The sequence below is a fragment of the Lissotriton helveticus genome, chromosome 10 (assembly GCF_964261635.1).
Source record: "Lissotriton helveticus chromosome 10, aLisHel1.1, whole genome shotgun sequence".
Classification (NCBI taxonomy): domain Eukaryota; kingdom Metazoa; phylum Chordata; class Amphibia; order Caudata; family Salamandridae; genus Lissotriton; species Lissotriton helveticus.
Genome location: NC_136071.1, coordinates 1109538583 through 1109554278, shown reverse-complemented (window position 1 = coordinate 1109554278; position 15696 = coordinate 1109538583). Strand labels below are relative to the sequence as shown.

At 43.3% G+C, this 15696-nt stretch overlaps 1 protein-coding gene across 1 annotated transcript in view; it reads right to left on the bottom strand.

Moving 5' to 3' along the window:
• Window positions 1–15696, bottom strand: part of CPNE4 (copine 4) — a 1493383-nt gene that overhangs the window by 1175536 nt on the left and 302151 nt on the right. Inside the window, exon 2 of the mRNA XM_078663874.1 lies at window positions 12828–13027. Coding sequence (XP_078520000.1) covers window positions 12828–13007 — 180 coding nt within the window. The 5' untranslated portion in view covers window positions 13008–13027. The remainder of the gene's footprint in view (window positions 1–12827; window positions 13028–15696) is intronic.

Here is a 15696-nt window from a genome sequence, read left to right as displayed (position 1 = left end):
CGGAAGTTCATTACCATTAAACTGCCTGTATTAAAAACCTAAGCCATTGTTACATCAGAAGTGAAAATTAGAATGAATATTACAAACTTTCCAGACTAGTAAGCGCTGAACTGTCATTGTGTGTATTCTTTGTGTTGTGAAAGTAGGCCTTTACTTGTTGTATTTACTGGGACATTTGTACCATTTATGGTTAGACTCCATTGAAGTGAAAATCGCGTAATTACAGCCTTGCTCGCACTTGCCAATTTCAACCAGTTGCATAGTAAGGTCAGGTGGTACCCGGTGCGAAAAATTTCTAGTCACCCCCAGCTTGACAAAATGGCAAAAATGCGTGTTTAAACACATATTTTGCACTTTTCTCACCTCCCCCCCCCCCCCCCCCCCCCCAGTGATGACACTTGTCACCCCCGGCTTGACAAAATGGCAAAAATACGTGTTTAAAACACATATTTCTGTCACCCCTCTCAGTGATGACACCCGGGGTGGTCCGTGCCCACAGCACCCTCCCCCCTTCCTATGCCACTGATTTCAACACCTGGCAATGGTGTCCCCCAGACAAAAGGACCTGTACAGCTGGTAACTAACCAATCTGTCCCTGCAACCCAACCCATTCCGCACAAGAACCCGGCAACATCAGGGAACATCGACACAGTGAAGCCGCCACACCTGGAGCAGCTATCCAGCAGTGCTCTAGGTACCCCGCACCATGAACCCCCCGCTCTGCTGAACGCCCCACTTTGGTGATCATCTCTGAAGCCCTTTGTCTTCATCAAGGAAGGTCCCCTGCTTTTCTTGCCGCCAAATTTTTTCCACACTGCCCTTTTACCTTTTACAATCTTCCTGTTACCTTGTGCTTTTTTTCCTGTATGCTAGAAAAGTGACATTTGGAGAATTAAACTTCTCCACTGCGACAGCGGGAAACATCCTTTACGACGCAACTTTTACCACGCAGTGCCTTTACAACGCAGATTTTTCAACGCAAGTCATTACAACGAATTGCGCTGGGGGGCGCTCTAGGATAGATAATAGTTTAATTTACTATCCAACACCTTCCCTACTATCCACGGGGACTGGAGTTGGAATAGTAAATTAAACTATTTACTATCCAGCACCCCCCAACGCAAGTCGTTGTAACGACTTGCGTTGAAAAACCTGCGTTGTAAAGGCATGCGTAGTAAAAGCATGCGTTGTAACAACGTACATCCGCGACAGCTAATCTTTGGAATGCTATGTCATACAGCCAGCAGAATCTGCGCCTCAATAGGAAATGCAGGAAGACCTGGCTTTTTCACAGGGTGTTTCAAGCTCTATTCAGCTTCATTTATTTTGAGTTCACTGTATCCTACTTCTTTGTCCAATGATGCTCAGAACCTGATGTTCCTATGTTATTACTAATAGCTGATGAAGCTCTATCTTAACGTGGTTTAGAAATTAATTGACATAACAAACCAAGATGCCAGGTGGTCACATGAAATCTTTGATCAGTCCTAGATTTGTAGTCAACAGCACTCTGCATTCTGTGACCGGTTGTTTCCATCTCTTTGATCATTTCGAGCCCATTGTTTATGCTTTTACAAAAATCTAGGATTCCTTGATACCAACAATGCCCTATTTAGCTTCCGCCACAACCAAACGCGATAAGTTTCAAACAAGTCTTCTCCAGGGACAAACTGTAAACCAGAAGCAGATCATGGCATCAATGTTCATGCCAGCCCCAAATTTCGATTGAGTGTACTGTGTCATTTTTTCCTGATCCAATCACAAGAAGGTTCCCATTGAAGACATAGGTTCATACACAGGTATTTAATTCCCGCTCTAGAAGAATGCTTTGTAATAGATTAAATTGAGTCTATTGGAGGCAAAACCCAAGATGGCAGTCACCTTTCCTGTGGCGAAAGAGCTTGCACATCTTTTTCCCAACCCCATCCACACCCAACCATTTCAGCCCATTCTACCGCAAACGCAATCCAGCAGCTTCTGGTATCACTCCAGCAATAGTCTTCACATATCAGGACTGATTATGAGTTTAACGAAATCCTCTAGATGAAGTGAAACTAAGGTATAGAAAGCTATAGACCTCCATACGGCAGGTCTGGCAGCCATGCCAGCTCCTCTCACACCCTGGCTTTTGTGATTCACCCCCTCAAGCATTGGCTGATGCAGAGGACCTGCCAAGGCCAATTACATCTCTTGATGATTGTTTGGTCTGATGTCCAGAAAAGGTTATTGTGGCATTATTTCAGCCTTGATGCAAAAGTCACTCTATGATCTTGTTCTTATTCTTCAAAGGTATATGAGACAATCACTCTGTGAAATGCTGATATGTACAATTGCTAATGATTGGCAAATTACTATTTCAGAGACGACCACATTTGATACCATTAAGTAGGGGGAAATGGTCCTAACCACCTTGTCATTGCTTATACAAATGTAACTCAAATTAGCCCAGAGCTGCAACAGGTGACATTCAAAATGTGGGATATTGATATATTAGTAACTATCGGTGTCAGCCTGGTGCCCTGAAGTCCACAGCGGTGCTGCAGCAGCAGTGAATAATGCATCACTTTAACAGAGCGTGTCAATCAGCAGCCTGTTGAGCAGGCCTTGGGCCACAGCAGAAATCAAGCCTCAAGTGATCCGAAAAGCTGAAAAACAGCTCAAACGCCTAGGGCGAGTTTCATTCTTTTTAACCATTATATGTCAATGTGCTGCTGCCACAGGCATGACACTACAAAATATATATGAGTACTGACCCTATATTCAAGAGTCTAGTCAATGAACTTTATAGTTACTCCTTCCATTATTCTCCACCATAGCTTCCACAGGCTCAGCGATGGTGTGTATAGGTCGGATGTATGATGTTACAATGTATACTTTTACAACGCATACCTTTACAAAACATTTTTTACAACGCAACATCCATTACAACGCATTCCATTACAACGCATGCCCTTACAACAAATTTTTTAAAACTACTTTTACAACACATTACATTACAACGCATAATACCTTTACAATGCATACCATTACAACGCATAACATTACATTGCATGTATGGTAAGTATTGGCTAGTGTAGGAGTAAAAATTACTATTCTAACTCCAGGGGGTGCAACAGTAGGGTAAGTGTTGGATAGTGTAGGGGTACAAATTACTATTCTAACTCCAAGGGGTTCAACAGTAGGGTAAGTGTTGGATAGTGTAAGGGTACTATGCATTGTAATGTTATGCATTGTAATGGTATGCGTTGTAATGACATGCGTTGTAGTGGTATGCGTTGTAGTGTCATGCGTTGTAATGGTTGCGTTGTAATGGCATTCGATGTAATGGATGTTGCGTTGTAAAAGTTTTGTTGTAATGGTAGTGCGTTGTAAAGGTTGTTTCCCGTATAGGCCATGTGACCGCCATGGACCGCACAGTCAAGGCTCATATGTCTGGGTGCGCATTGCAGCCTACTCTTTGTGGTCAAGTACATGATGAGTCTCATTAAAGAAAAGACTGATTTGCATATGGGTGGTTCCTAGAATGTATCTTTAAAGGCACAGTGAGAAAAACAATGATGACTAGGAAAGTGGCTTTGGGTAATTTGTACTGCCCCAGAGGCATTCAAGCACCAATCTACCACTTTCTGTTTTTTTCTCAGTGAGACACCCAAAATGGGACGGATATGCCCAGACTTGGTTCCCGAAGCTCACTGTGTCTTAGAACTTAAGCGAAACCTCACTGATGAGGGGCAACACGTCCAAAACATTCCTAGGGTTGTTTGTGTTGCTGTGCAAGATGTACATCCCAGGCAGTTTGGGCTGGGCCGTCCCCTTCCTTGTGAGGAGGTGGGCAAAGGGGCAAAACAATTTTGGCTTTGTTTCTCTAAATGCAACAAACTCCATTGTGACATTCAATAGAATAAGAATGTGTGATGGGTGTACTTTATCCGGTATAATAGTCAATAAATCTCATTATTGATTACGTTTAGCCCAATGTAGTACCATAGAAACATTGGTCAATAACATAAGGCTCTCATGTAGTCAGACTCAGAAGGATGAACATGGCTTCACAATGGGCTTATATGAGAAAGCACAAAATGTGTAGTAAATGTTCACAGGCATGTTTGTCTTTCAAGTTTGAGTTAAAATAATTAACCTTACTGCTGCTGCACACCCTGCACTATTTATGTCTGTTTTTTTAGAGCAGGGTGAAAGGTCAAAAAAGGTTACAGTATATGGGCAAGACAGGGTGTAAAGCTTTTTTTTTAACCACACACTGATGTATGACTACCCTGCTCTTAAAAAGATGCTTCTCATCGCAAGGAAACAACGCCCTATGCTCCACCCAGCAGGGCTGCTGCGGCTGATACTTACATCTATGATTTGATAGCAACTTATCTGGCCCATTTTCACCCCATTTGAGAGGCCGCCAGTATAGATTGAATTTTCTAAACAACTTTGTTATAATGACACTGAGCACGCCTGTTCAGCTCTGATTTAGGGCCAGATGTAGGAGCCCAAATACCGGTCGGTAACGGTCGATTTCGGCCGTTACCGACCGGTATTTGGGTTTTGTAATGTAGGGGGCTAGAAAATTACAGAATCGGTATATTTACAGATTTGGTAAATTTACTGATTTGGTAAAATATCGAATCGGTAAATTTACCGATTCTGTAATTCAATATGTAGGTGGCACAGTTTACAGTGCCACAGGCCCTTAGAAATTCGTTATTTACCACCCAATACTATTGGGTGGTAAATTACGAATTTCTGTGTACATGCACATCTGTGCATGTACACCTGTGCCATGTGACACACCAGCCAGAAACAGGGGTGCAACAGGGTGTCAAAGTGACACCCTGTCCCCCTTGGAAATTCAGTATTTTTACTGATTCGGTAATTATAGAATCGGTATTTGCTATTGATTCCTATGGGCTTCAAGGCCCATAGGAATCAATGGCAAATACTGATTCGGTAATTACCGAATCAGTAATTACCGAATCTCACAGATTCGGTATTTTTACCGATTTTTTTCCTACATAGCAATTACCGATTAGTAAATACCGAATCGGTAAAATTCGGTATTTACCATTCGGTAATTTGCTATTACCTACATCTAGCCCCGAGTTCCTTCATAGCCGTATGTTGAGATGTCTAATCAGAGCTCATATAACCAGCCTTCAATGACTTAAAGTAACATGGAAAAATGAAGATTACTAAGGTGCCAGATCTTCTTTAATGCACAGTCTGCACTGGTATTTCCTCCAAGATACAACATTCAATAGGCAGAAAAGTGAGGTGTTTGTGAAAAGGGTCATTTGGGTGAAGAGAAATTCAACAATGTGACACAATGGAGCACGGGTTTAGTGTGTCAAAGTGAATAGATGAACAAACAAATTGTACAAACACGTCATGAATGAACATAGGTGTTCAAGGTCATGGAAAATACAAAACACGGGTACATCACAAACTTCCGTGGTGTACATCGGGATGTATGACGTTACAACGCATACATTCACAACGCATACCATTACAATTAAACTTTTACAACGCAGTATCCATTACAACGCATGCCATACCAACGCATGCCATTACAACGTAGCTGCTATTACAACGCATGCCATTACAACGTAAGTATGGGTAAGTATTATTTTTTTTAATTAATGGGAATGTAATAGTAGTGTAAGTGTTGGATAGTGTAGGGGTTAAAATTACTATTCAAACTCCAGGGGGGTGTAATAGTAGGGTAAGTGTTGGATAGTGTAGGGGTTAAAATTACTATTCTAACTCCAGGGGGGGCGTAATCGTAGGGTAAGTGTTGGATGGTGTAGGGGTTAAAATTTAATTAAATACTTACCCATAATTACGTTGTAATGGCATGCGTTGTAATAGCAGCTGCATTGTAATGGCATGCGTTGTAATGGATCCTGCGTTGTAAAAGTTTTGTTGTAATGGTAGTGCGTTGTTTTAGTTGCGTTGTAATGGCTGTTTCCCGTACATCGCTATTGCAAAGCTGCACAGATACTCCAGGGAAGGGTATTGGAGGAGAAAGTGGTGGGCAGTGCAGATGCAATACTGGAAGGGCTGTGTAAAGTAATAAAAAATGTGTGGATTGAAGGCGTAGTTTTTAATTCAATTATTTCCAAATGTTGAATAATTGATTAGTATTAGTATTAGTATATGCACAAAGAGGCAGGCACCGCGCGGTGCCTGTCACGTTGTGCAAGGCAAAGTACAACATGGACTTTAACATTGCGGCGGGTGCTGCTTACAGCACCGCCCGCTGCAATGTTAAAGTCAAGGATGTGCCCGCCAGTTTGGCGGGCGCATCCTTATTGGCCTGGCGGAACGGTCGCACCTGTGGCGGTCGGTCCCGTTTCCCGTTACAGTGGCGGGCGGATCGTAATGGGCCCCTAGGTTTTGGGATTTCCTTCCAATAGACGTCTGTTTTCAGAAATCCAATGCTAACTATCAATTATTTTAGACTTTTTACAAGTTAGACTTGTGTTCAAGATCATGTCGGCAGTACTTTCAACTCACAGGTAGGCCGCCCACTCTGGGGTATGAGCTACAAAGTGATCACATTTGCTCGCTCTGTTGACCCACACACACTAATTATGATGGAGCAGCTGTGGTATAAAGAAGCTCTTCCGCCTCTACTCAAACGATTGATGAGGTACTGCGACCGGCAGGAACGCAAACTCATAATAGAGACGCGTCAGGAAGTACAGCATGAGGATGTGTTATGATGATGCCTGGAGAGTCATATATTCACATCATAACTCTTTGGGTGACTATTATCTCCCTGATGCTGTAAATTTGCATCTCCACCTCCGAGGAAGTAGCATCCTCTCATCTCTTTGGAATGGCTCACTAATGGTGTGATGATCCCAGCTGTCTTTGTAACTGCTCTGCTTTACTTGTCTCTATGCAGCCAAAAGCCCATTCTTATGGAAATAGGCTCTAATAACATCAAGCCTTTTGAATTATGTGCCTCTGAGTTCCAAGAATTCCTTAATAACATTCTCAGATAGTACTTAATGAAGTCCCATGCTCGCAGATCTCAGAAATAATGCACAGCCTCAGTCAAACACGTTCTTAGTGTGTTTAAAGGGGAACCCAGCCATTTAAAAACAATGCCAGCTTTTCAAGACTCAGCTTACATATAAAGCCAAATACTGAAAAAAAACATATTATACACTTCGCGCACCTGGGTCCATATTACAGAAGGTGCCTGGGGGTGCAACGGGCGTTTGCCCCGGCTTTGTGCGTTCCTAGGGCACTTTGGTATAATAGAAGGGGACGTCCCCTTCTATAATATCGATAACCCTGGTGCACTTGATGCACTACCTTCAGAGGGTGTTCCCTCATGTGCCCTATGCAAATGAGGAAATTCCTTTGACTCTGCACCTTATTACAGACAGGGGCACAGAGACAAAGAAGCCCACAGGAGGCTCACTGAGTCCGCCATTTAAAAGGTGGCGCACTGTCAGTGCGCCCCCTGAGAGTAGACCTCTGCAGGCGGTAAAGAGGCTCCCATGGACTCCCCAGACATCCCCTTTGAAAGTGTAGGCAGGTGCAGTCACTGACTGCACCCCCCTGCAAGGGGATCTCTAATCCCCTTTGAAAGTGCAGGCAGGTGCGGCCTGCACAATGATAACATGGAGCAGCTGTTCAGTGTTTTCACAGAAATGCGCTGCCCTGGGGGTAGCACATTCACCATAATAGGTCGCGTTATCATTGTTTGCGTCCGCGCACCTTTTGAAAGGTGCGCCGGGCTCATACAATGATAATGTGCAATACGGCCCCTGAACTTTAGGGATTCCAAAAAGACTTGGATCAAGATTCAGAAATTGTCTGTCATCTCTTGAAACCTGCATAGACATTAATGCCTGCCCACCAACTTAAAAAAAAAAAAAAAAAAAAAATACTTCCTTTTCTGGTAAATGCAGCAGCGTCCTGTCACCTTACTCCTTCCATTTTCATTCCCATTAGAACATTCTTCATAAGATCCGAAGGCAACAGTCTATTGGTCGCCATAAACTCATTCACAACTTTTCACGCTCCAATCAAATCTTTTCAAAGCATTTTGTCACATGTCGAACAGGATCCTACAAATATGCGATTACGCAAGCATTCTATTTCCGCATAGTTATATATTTACCAAACTTTCCACATCCACCACCATGGGCTGGATAGTTTGTGGAATGCACAAAAAAAGAATTGTTTCTACCTCAAATGGGTCAAAAGTTAGCATGAAAAGTGCAGCATCTGGTGATGTGCAATGGAAGACAGTTTACAAAAGTTAACTGTGGTGTACTGTTTTCCCTGACAGTATCTGTGTGCGTTCAAACAAAATAATGACCTGATACCACCCAGAAAAAGTTATATTGTATACCATATTCTGCCTTTTCTTGCCACAAAATTTAGTTAACACTGACACAACATTTAGACCTCCAGGGCTACATAATTCGAGTTGCAGAAAGTGATACCCCAAAATAGACAGAACATTAAGCAAAATGAGGGATATTTGCCAAATTCTGTTAAAAAAAGAAAGTACCTAAAGAAATCTGTAGACAAGACATGGAGAGACATAAAAGAGAACCTCCTAAGTCACACTGGCTGTAGGCATTTAGGCATTTATTTTACACATTCTGATTATTTATTCATAACTGCTAAGTGGCACATATTCTGACATCTTTGGAGAGGCCTAGCAGTCCAGGCATTTGCACTTCGCATGTTTAGAATGAAATCAAAAGTACAATTCCAGAATGCAATGTACAGTTGCCTGAGCCTGGGCTGGCAGAAGGTGTCACACATGACACTTAGCAGCCATATTTAGATATGCTAAGTTTTCATATTTCTAGCCTGACAAAGTTATGTTTTTTTTTAAGTTAAACCAAAGGAGTACAAACGAAAAAGCAATGAAGTGTGCAACACACATTTTGACTCTTTGCGTTTTATCGTAAACATCAAGGGCCATATTACAGAAGGTACCCCGGGGGTGCAACAGGCTTTTGCACCAGCTTGGCGTGCCCCCGGGGCACTTTAGTATTATATAAGGGGGCGCAGACGTTTGTGCCACCCCTTCTATAATACTGATAGCGCTGGCGCACTTAAAGCGCCTGCGCTACCTTCAGAGGGTGTTCCCTCATTTGCATAGGGATGTGCCCTATGCAAATGAGGGAATTCCTTTGATTACAGACAGGGGCATGGAGTCAAAGAAGCCAGCAGGAGACGCACTGACAGTGCGCCATTTAAAAGGTGTCGAACTGACAGTGCGCCCCCTGAGAGCAGCCCTGTGCAGGGGGTAAAGATGGAAAAGGGGGTCCCCCCTTGCAGGCAGGTGCAGTCACTGACTGCACCCGCCTGCAATGGGATCTTTAATCTCCTTTGAAAGTGCAGGCGGATGTCGCCTGCACAGTGAAAACAGAGCAGCTTCTCTGTGTTTTCACATGAATGTGCTGCCCTGGGGGCAGCACATTCACCATAATAGGGTGCATTATCATTGTTTGCCCCCGACGCACCTTTTGAAAGGTGCGTCGGCCGCAAATAATGATAATGTGTAATACGGCCCCAAGTAGCCCCACAGTAAGGTGAGAACTTTCAGTCGCTCCTTGGTTTTCTGGTTACCACTCTAGGAAGTAGGATGCAAGCATGAGGCAAATGCCATTTGCTGTTTTTGATACTTCAGATTAAAAATATGTTTTTCCTTGTGGAGGGAGGAGAGTGAAATGATGTCTGCCTGAAAAGTTCTGCCAAAGAAACAAACACATCTTTACAAAGTTGTGATGTTGGTCACCTTTGCAAAACTGCACCTCCATGTGAAACAAAAGACAGAGATCCTTAATTGGAGTTTGGGGGAATCTGTCCATCTGTCAGGGTGGCGGACAGCATTACATCTGCCATCCTGACAGACCACTGCCTGCCATTTTTAGAGATCACCGTGGGCCCAGCAAGGATCTCTGTGCCTTCCAAGATGCCGCCATCACACGCCTCTGAGGAAGGCATTGAAGGTTTGGTGTATGCTAAGGGTTGCCATCAAATAGGTGGTCGTACGTCATACTTTTTGTTTTTCGGACGCAAACTCCCTAGGGTGGGGTATGTTCATGAAAATTAAAAAACAAACAATCCCCAGAACCAGAGAAATTTCTCTGGGAGTGTGGAGTCATTATTTACTTTTTCTATACATGACCGTAAAGATTTTATTGACAAATAAAAATAACAGCCATAAGACCATCTGGTCTAAATAGGGTGAGGGGGTCTAATGACTTACTCTGACAGCACTACGTTATTGGACCATTGGGGGCGCTACCGATGGCAAACTGATGGTCTTCCAGACTCCAAAGGCCTTGTTATGATGACAGGCAAACAACCACGACAGGCCATCAGTGGTCGTCTGCCCGACATCCAGGCCATCAGCCCGACTGCTGGATTATCATACCAGTGTTCTGAGCGAAGAGGTCATGTGGATAGACTGCCGCCTCCGACAAGATTCAAGATTCTGTCGGGGCAGCATTCGGAATCCTATCCCTACAATGGAAGTGGTGCCTGCGCAGGCACTGCTGTAGGTATTAGGATGTGCCTTTTCAAAAGACAAATGGAAATGGAATTTGGGGGCCCCAAGCACTTCTCCTGTCCCCTGTGGGCCAATGCTAAGTGGCCTGCGGGGCACATGTAGTGCCCCCCCCAATCCATGCACCATGTGCCAGGCATGGATGTGCATAAAGTACCTTTTTCTACTGTAGTTTTTGCTGCAGCTCTTTTCCTGGGCAGCAGCAGAAGTCGCAGTAGAAAAGGGCTCTTTTCTACCGCCTGCACAGTGCTCTGATTATAAAAGACCAGATGGGACCGCCATCATAATGAGGGCCTTAATGAGGTGAATGGACCAGGGCTGGACTGGCCGTAGCGGGCACCCGGGCCCGGCGTTTCCCGGTGGGCCGCTAGGGTGGGGGCCGGTTTTCGGCCTCATGGGGGCCGTTTTTAATACCGGGGGTCGGCAATATCGCCCCCCTGTAACAAAAACGTCAGAAACCGGCCCTAACAAACAGCTTGGCCGCAACCCCCCTCCCCTCCAGTGGGGCTGACCGAGTAGTTTGCCAGGGCCAGTTTCTGCTCCTAGTCCGACCCTGGAATGGACTGAGGGTTTGGTGGACAGGGTAGTCCCTCAAGCTTGTGATGGAGTACCCTTTCTGTTAAACTGAAAACCAGACCCAGACATTTTGCAGGAAAATAATTATTTTGCAGAAAAGTAGTAACTATTTTTTCTTACCTGCAAACCTAATTCTTGTGGGTTTTTTCACCTGATATTTTTGTATGGAAATTTCATGAAATTGGGTGAGTGATAAAAAAGTTCATGAAGTTTGTGAAACCTAAACTCTAGTCTTATCACCTTCCTTTCATTCCTCTGGAAGACAAGTCAGGAGCAGTGAGATGTGAGCACATGGCTCAGAAGGCAATCTCTCTCTATCTCAGTAAGACACAAACCCACCTGTTCTACCTGTAAGTAAGACATACTGGTATCTGAATGAAATACTGCGCGACTCAAACATCGATAACCAGGTTGCATTATTTGCTCTCACAAAGGACATATCTTCAAGGTGCTGTGCTACACCCTGGGCTTGGAAAAGCACCAACCTGTATTCCACTGACAAAAACCGAGCCCACCTTGATGGAAATCACCTCAGTCCCAGAGGTAGGCTCCCTTTCCAGTTTTTGGGACCTCACTAAGAGAGGCACCCCCACTTACTGAGCCACATACCTGGTCTTCATCGCATTCAAACAATCTTAGAGGTGGCTCATTTTGTGCTGTTGTAGCCCACCCACTTCCTTAGAAACACGCATCATGATTTATTAAAATTCACGACTATATAGTCGGCATAACAATTCTCGCCTTTAATAAATGTGCCAACTTTGTAATTGTAGGGTATTTGAAACCACAAAGAGGACTCGATTTGCAAACATATTTTCAGGAGTACGTCTAATGCAATCAAGCATGCTCAGTTCTTGATTGTAAAGAGCATGGAACAGAGTAAAACAAGCAATTAACGCATGCACATTCCACCCAATCAAGCCACACACAGTTGTGCACTTAAACTCAATGGGAGTTGGACACCCACTTCAATTTGAGGATGGTTTAAAGTATTTTGCAACGCGATTTCCTCACTTTTCTTCAGCTCTAGTATACAACTGAGATGCTGCAGCAAGTGTTTGCATCACAGGTTATGCAGGTCACACAGTGTGAGCAGGAAGGAAAATAGCAAATGCATAGTGAATTTAGTAAAACATCAATCAAAGATAGAGAAACACTATAACTCCACACAACTCCAAACCCAGGAATGCACACTGTCCACAGTGCCGATGATTAGGGTCCCAGTGTAATCATGTATCCTTGACTACTTAACTGTGATTCCCTCAAAAAGTCATATTGTGATTAACCCAATTAGTCAACATAACATAAAGTCACAAACAAGAGCAGGCTACATAGAATGTAAATGCAGTTTGATCTCCTAAAAAACCTGAAATTATATATCCGTTTTCATACACAAGGCACCTAATCTCCCTCTTGCACAAGAGGTTTTGTATATGGCCACCCTATAGGATTCCCCTCCTAGGAAGATCCTGCGTCATTGCAAAAAATCCTGAATCATAATCCAGAGACCCCTGCCCCCCTTTGTTCATGGGGGTCATTTGGAGGTAGTCAGGGATCGCAGCTGCCTTTGTTCAGCAACCTTTTGTATCTAGGAACGTGCACATTGTCAAACAAGCACTGGCAGCAACCTGCCTGGGTATGTCCAACAGGCATCAAAGGACACAATCTGATGGTTTGGCTGAAGCCCACTCACCTCAAACCACTGCCCATGAGACTGCATCTTGATGATGACGCAGGGGTCCGGCTTGGAAAGGGCGTCTCTGTCGGATATCCCTTTGCAGGACACGCGAAGCTCCACCTTGGCCAGGCAGGGACTGTTGAACAGGCCCAGCGTGTTGGCCGCCGATTCATAGATGTTGCTCATTTTCTGCATGTTGGTTCGCCTGGTGCCTCCTGCGGAGAGATGAGACAGCAACAGAATTATGCCCTGGGTACTGCTTGGTTAATTGAATGATTGTGCCTTCAAGCGCCATCTTATGCATACCGTTGCATATCGCTATATGTGAAGCAGTCATTGTACTATCACTATTACAAATTCCAAATTGTACAATAATTCATAATAGACATACAAATATATTTCAATTGCACATTCTCGCTGCTGGTTCCAACAATATAGCTAAGTGTGTAGAGTGCATGCTGTTGAAACAAGGTTGTACGTAATTATGTTCATGCAAATGTACTGTTGTGTAAACCTCAATTATTGGCGTATGTACACCATGCAACATTTCTATTTTTTTCGGAGATTTTTTCCCCCCACAATTTTCTCTTGTGAGAGATCTATTTCGATCAGAAAATATTTCGTGGTAGTGAAAGAAATGGTGTGACACGAAGTGTGGTTTTGTAGCAATGTTCACCGTATGACTTTAGAAACTGGATGAACAGTATATTGGAGCTGGTATCTTGCCAGTCTTTCACCCAGAAGGGGATGCCTCAGCTGCCATTTTCACACCGATGATCACCCATTCCAAATGTATCAAATCTGCAATTCTTACAGGAATTGCGTGTGCAAAATGAACATACTTTTGCCTTCCTTTAGTTGTGATACATGTGCAACCTGCAGATGACATGTTGGAATCTTGGGATAGCTAAATTTAACAAAGTCAAAAAGTTTATTATGTTTTGGCTCTCGATGAGGGCCACATAAAAATAAACACACAAATACACAACATTAATTACAAATAAATCACAACAAGATAAGAAGGAAACACTACTTGTCTACCGGTAAAGCGATCATCAAACCTCTCCCTATACATCATTAATAAATATCTAAAAACCCTTTAAAAAAATTAAAAATTCTGAAACAAAACATTTCATTTGGAGGGCAGTAAAGTGCATGGAAGAACGTTTTTACATTTAAGATTCCTAGTTGTAGACAAACTGGTTTTATCCATTTAAAGCGCAATGGGCGTAATGCGGGACAAATAAACAAGACATGGTTACGATCCTGTACAGCATTATTACAGAGATTACATTTTGGCGATACCCCATACCATTTCGCTAAAAGGAGATTTAGTGGAAGCAAATCATGTCTTAAAAGGTACCATAACCTACGGACTCTATGAGGAATATTCCAAATAAGGTATTGTTGGGCCAGCTTTGGTATATATGTTTTTACCAGTGATTCCCTTTCTTTTTGCCTTGGTTGGGCAAGTATATTCAATTTATAACAGAGTTCCCAAGATGCACATTTTAATTTAGACTTTAGCTCAGCCGGTGAGAGTAAGAATAAGGTGCATTCATCCAATTCTAACAGAGATACAGCTTTTCTAAAGTTTTTCACTAACAAAGAAAACTCGTTAAAGTTGCCCAAGAGTTCCCTTTTAATGGCTTCTCGTAAGGAGCCCGGTTTACCTAAATTTAACAGATACTCAATAGAGCTCAAACTTCCCTTCGATAAGGTTCTGAAGACTTGGCTTTTCCGTGACTGATTCTCTTGCAGCCTTATCATTTTGCAATGTCTGTTGCAGTGCTGGGAGGCTTTCGGGTAGCCATGGGCTACACAAAAACACTAGACTAGACTAGGCTAGATGGTGTCCTGTCACCAGCGGCAGAATACTGCACTTCGAGCTTTTATCTAGGAAGCCCATGCATGCAAGGATTTGTAGGCCAGCTCACCTCATCTGAACCCTAGACTTAAATTCTAACTTACATTGGGTCGTAGAAAGAAACATTGCTTTGTATGAAGCACTTTAGAGACATGGAGCTGTCTGGTGACTTAGGCATTGGTGATCCAATTTTTCATTCATCTAGCATTAACCCCTTGCATGTGGCACAAATTTTCACACTGTGCGGCCGTTTTGAAGAGTGGGCGGGATCATGACAGCCCTCAGCCGTCATCAACACACGCCCACCATGATGCATGACAGCCGGGGGCCGTCATCAGCACGCAAGGGGTTAATAAGATGGGATATCTTTGTGGAAATGGCCCTTTGCAAGGATTCACAAGTGAAAATAAACAATGCTATCTTGGCAAAAATATGACAAAGAGCAATAGAACATGAGCAATTCATGATGACCATTGTTAGGTCTGGCCTGGCTGATTGTTACCAATGTTAGCAATTCTTTGGAATACACCCAGAGAGGACAGTGGCTCCACTCTGAAGAGTCTCCCTCTCCCACCCCTTGCTATTGACTGGTATACCATTCTGCCTCCAATAAAGTGCTTGCTTTGTAATGCATGAGGGATTATTTTATAGATGCACTGTAGAAATTGCTTTTTGTCTTTTATTGCAGCAGAATTTTCTTTAATGTTTTATTTAGGAATTAATTTGAAATCCAGACCAATCGGCTTAGCCAAATCTTGTTTTAATTTGATATTAGTTTGACAAGAACCTATGATAAAGAACACCATAGCAACAAAATATGGTATCCTTCCTAACCCTCAGCTCGACACTATCACTCAACCTACTTCTACTCATACGTCTGCACCTACGACTACCTCTGCACCTGAAATCCATTTCTCTACCTCACCATCATTCACTATACAATCCTCTAACTTACTCTCACTTCTTCCCCCATATCTAGCTTTACATCCACACATCCATTTACCTCCAAACCCTAAA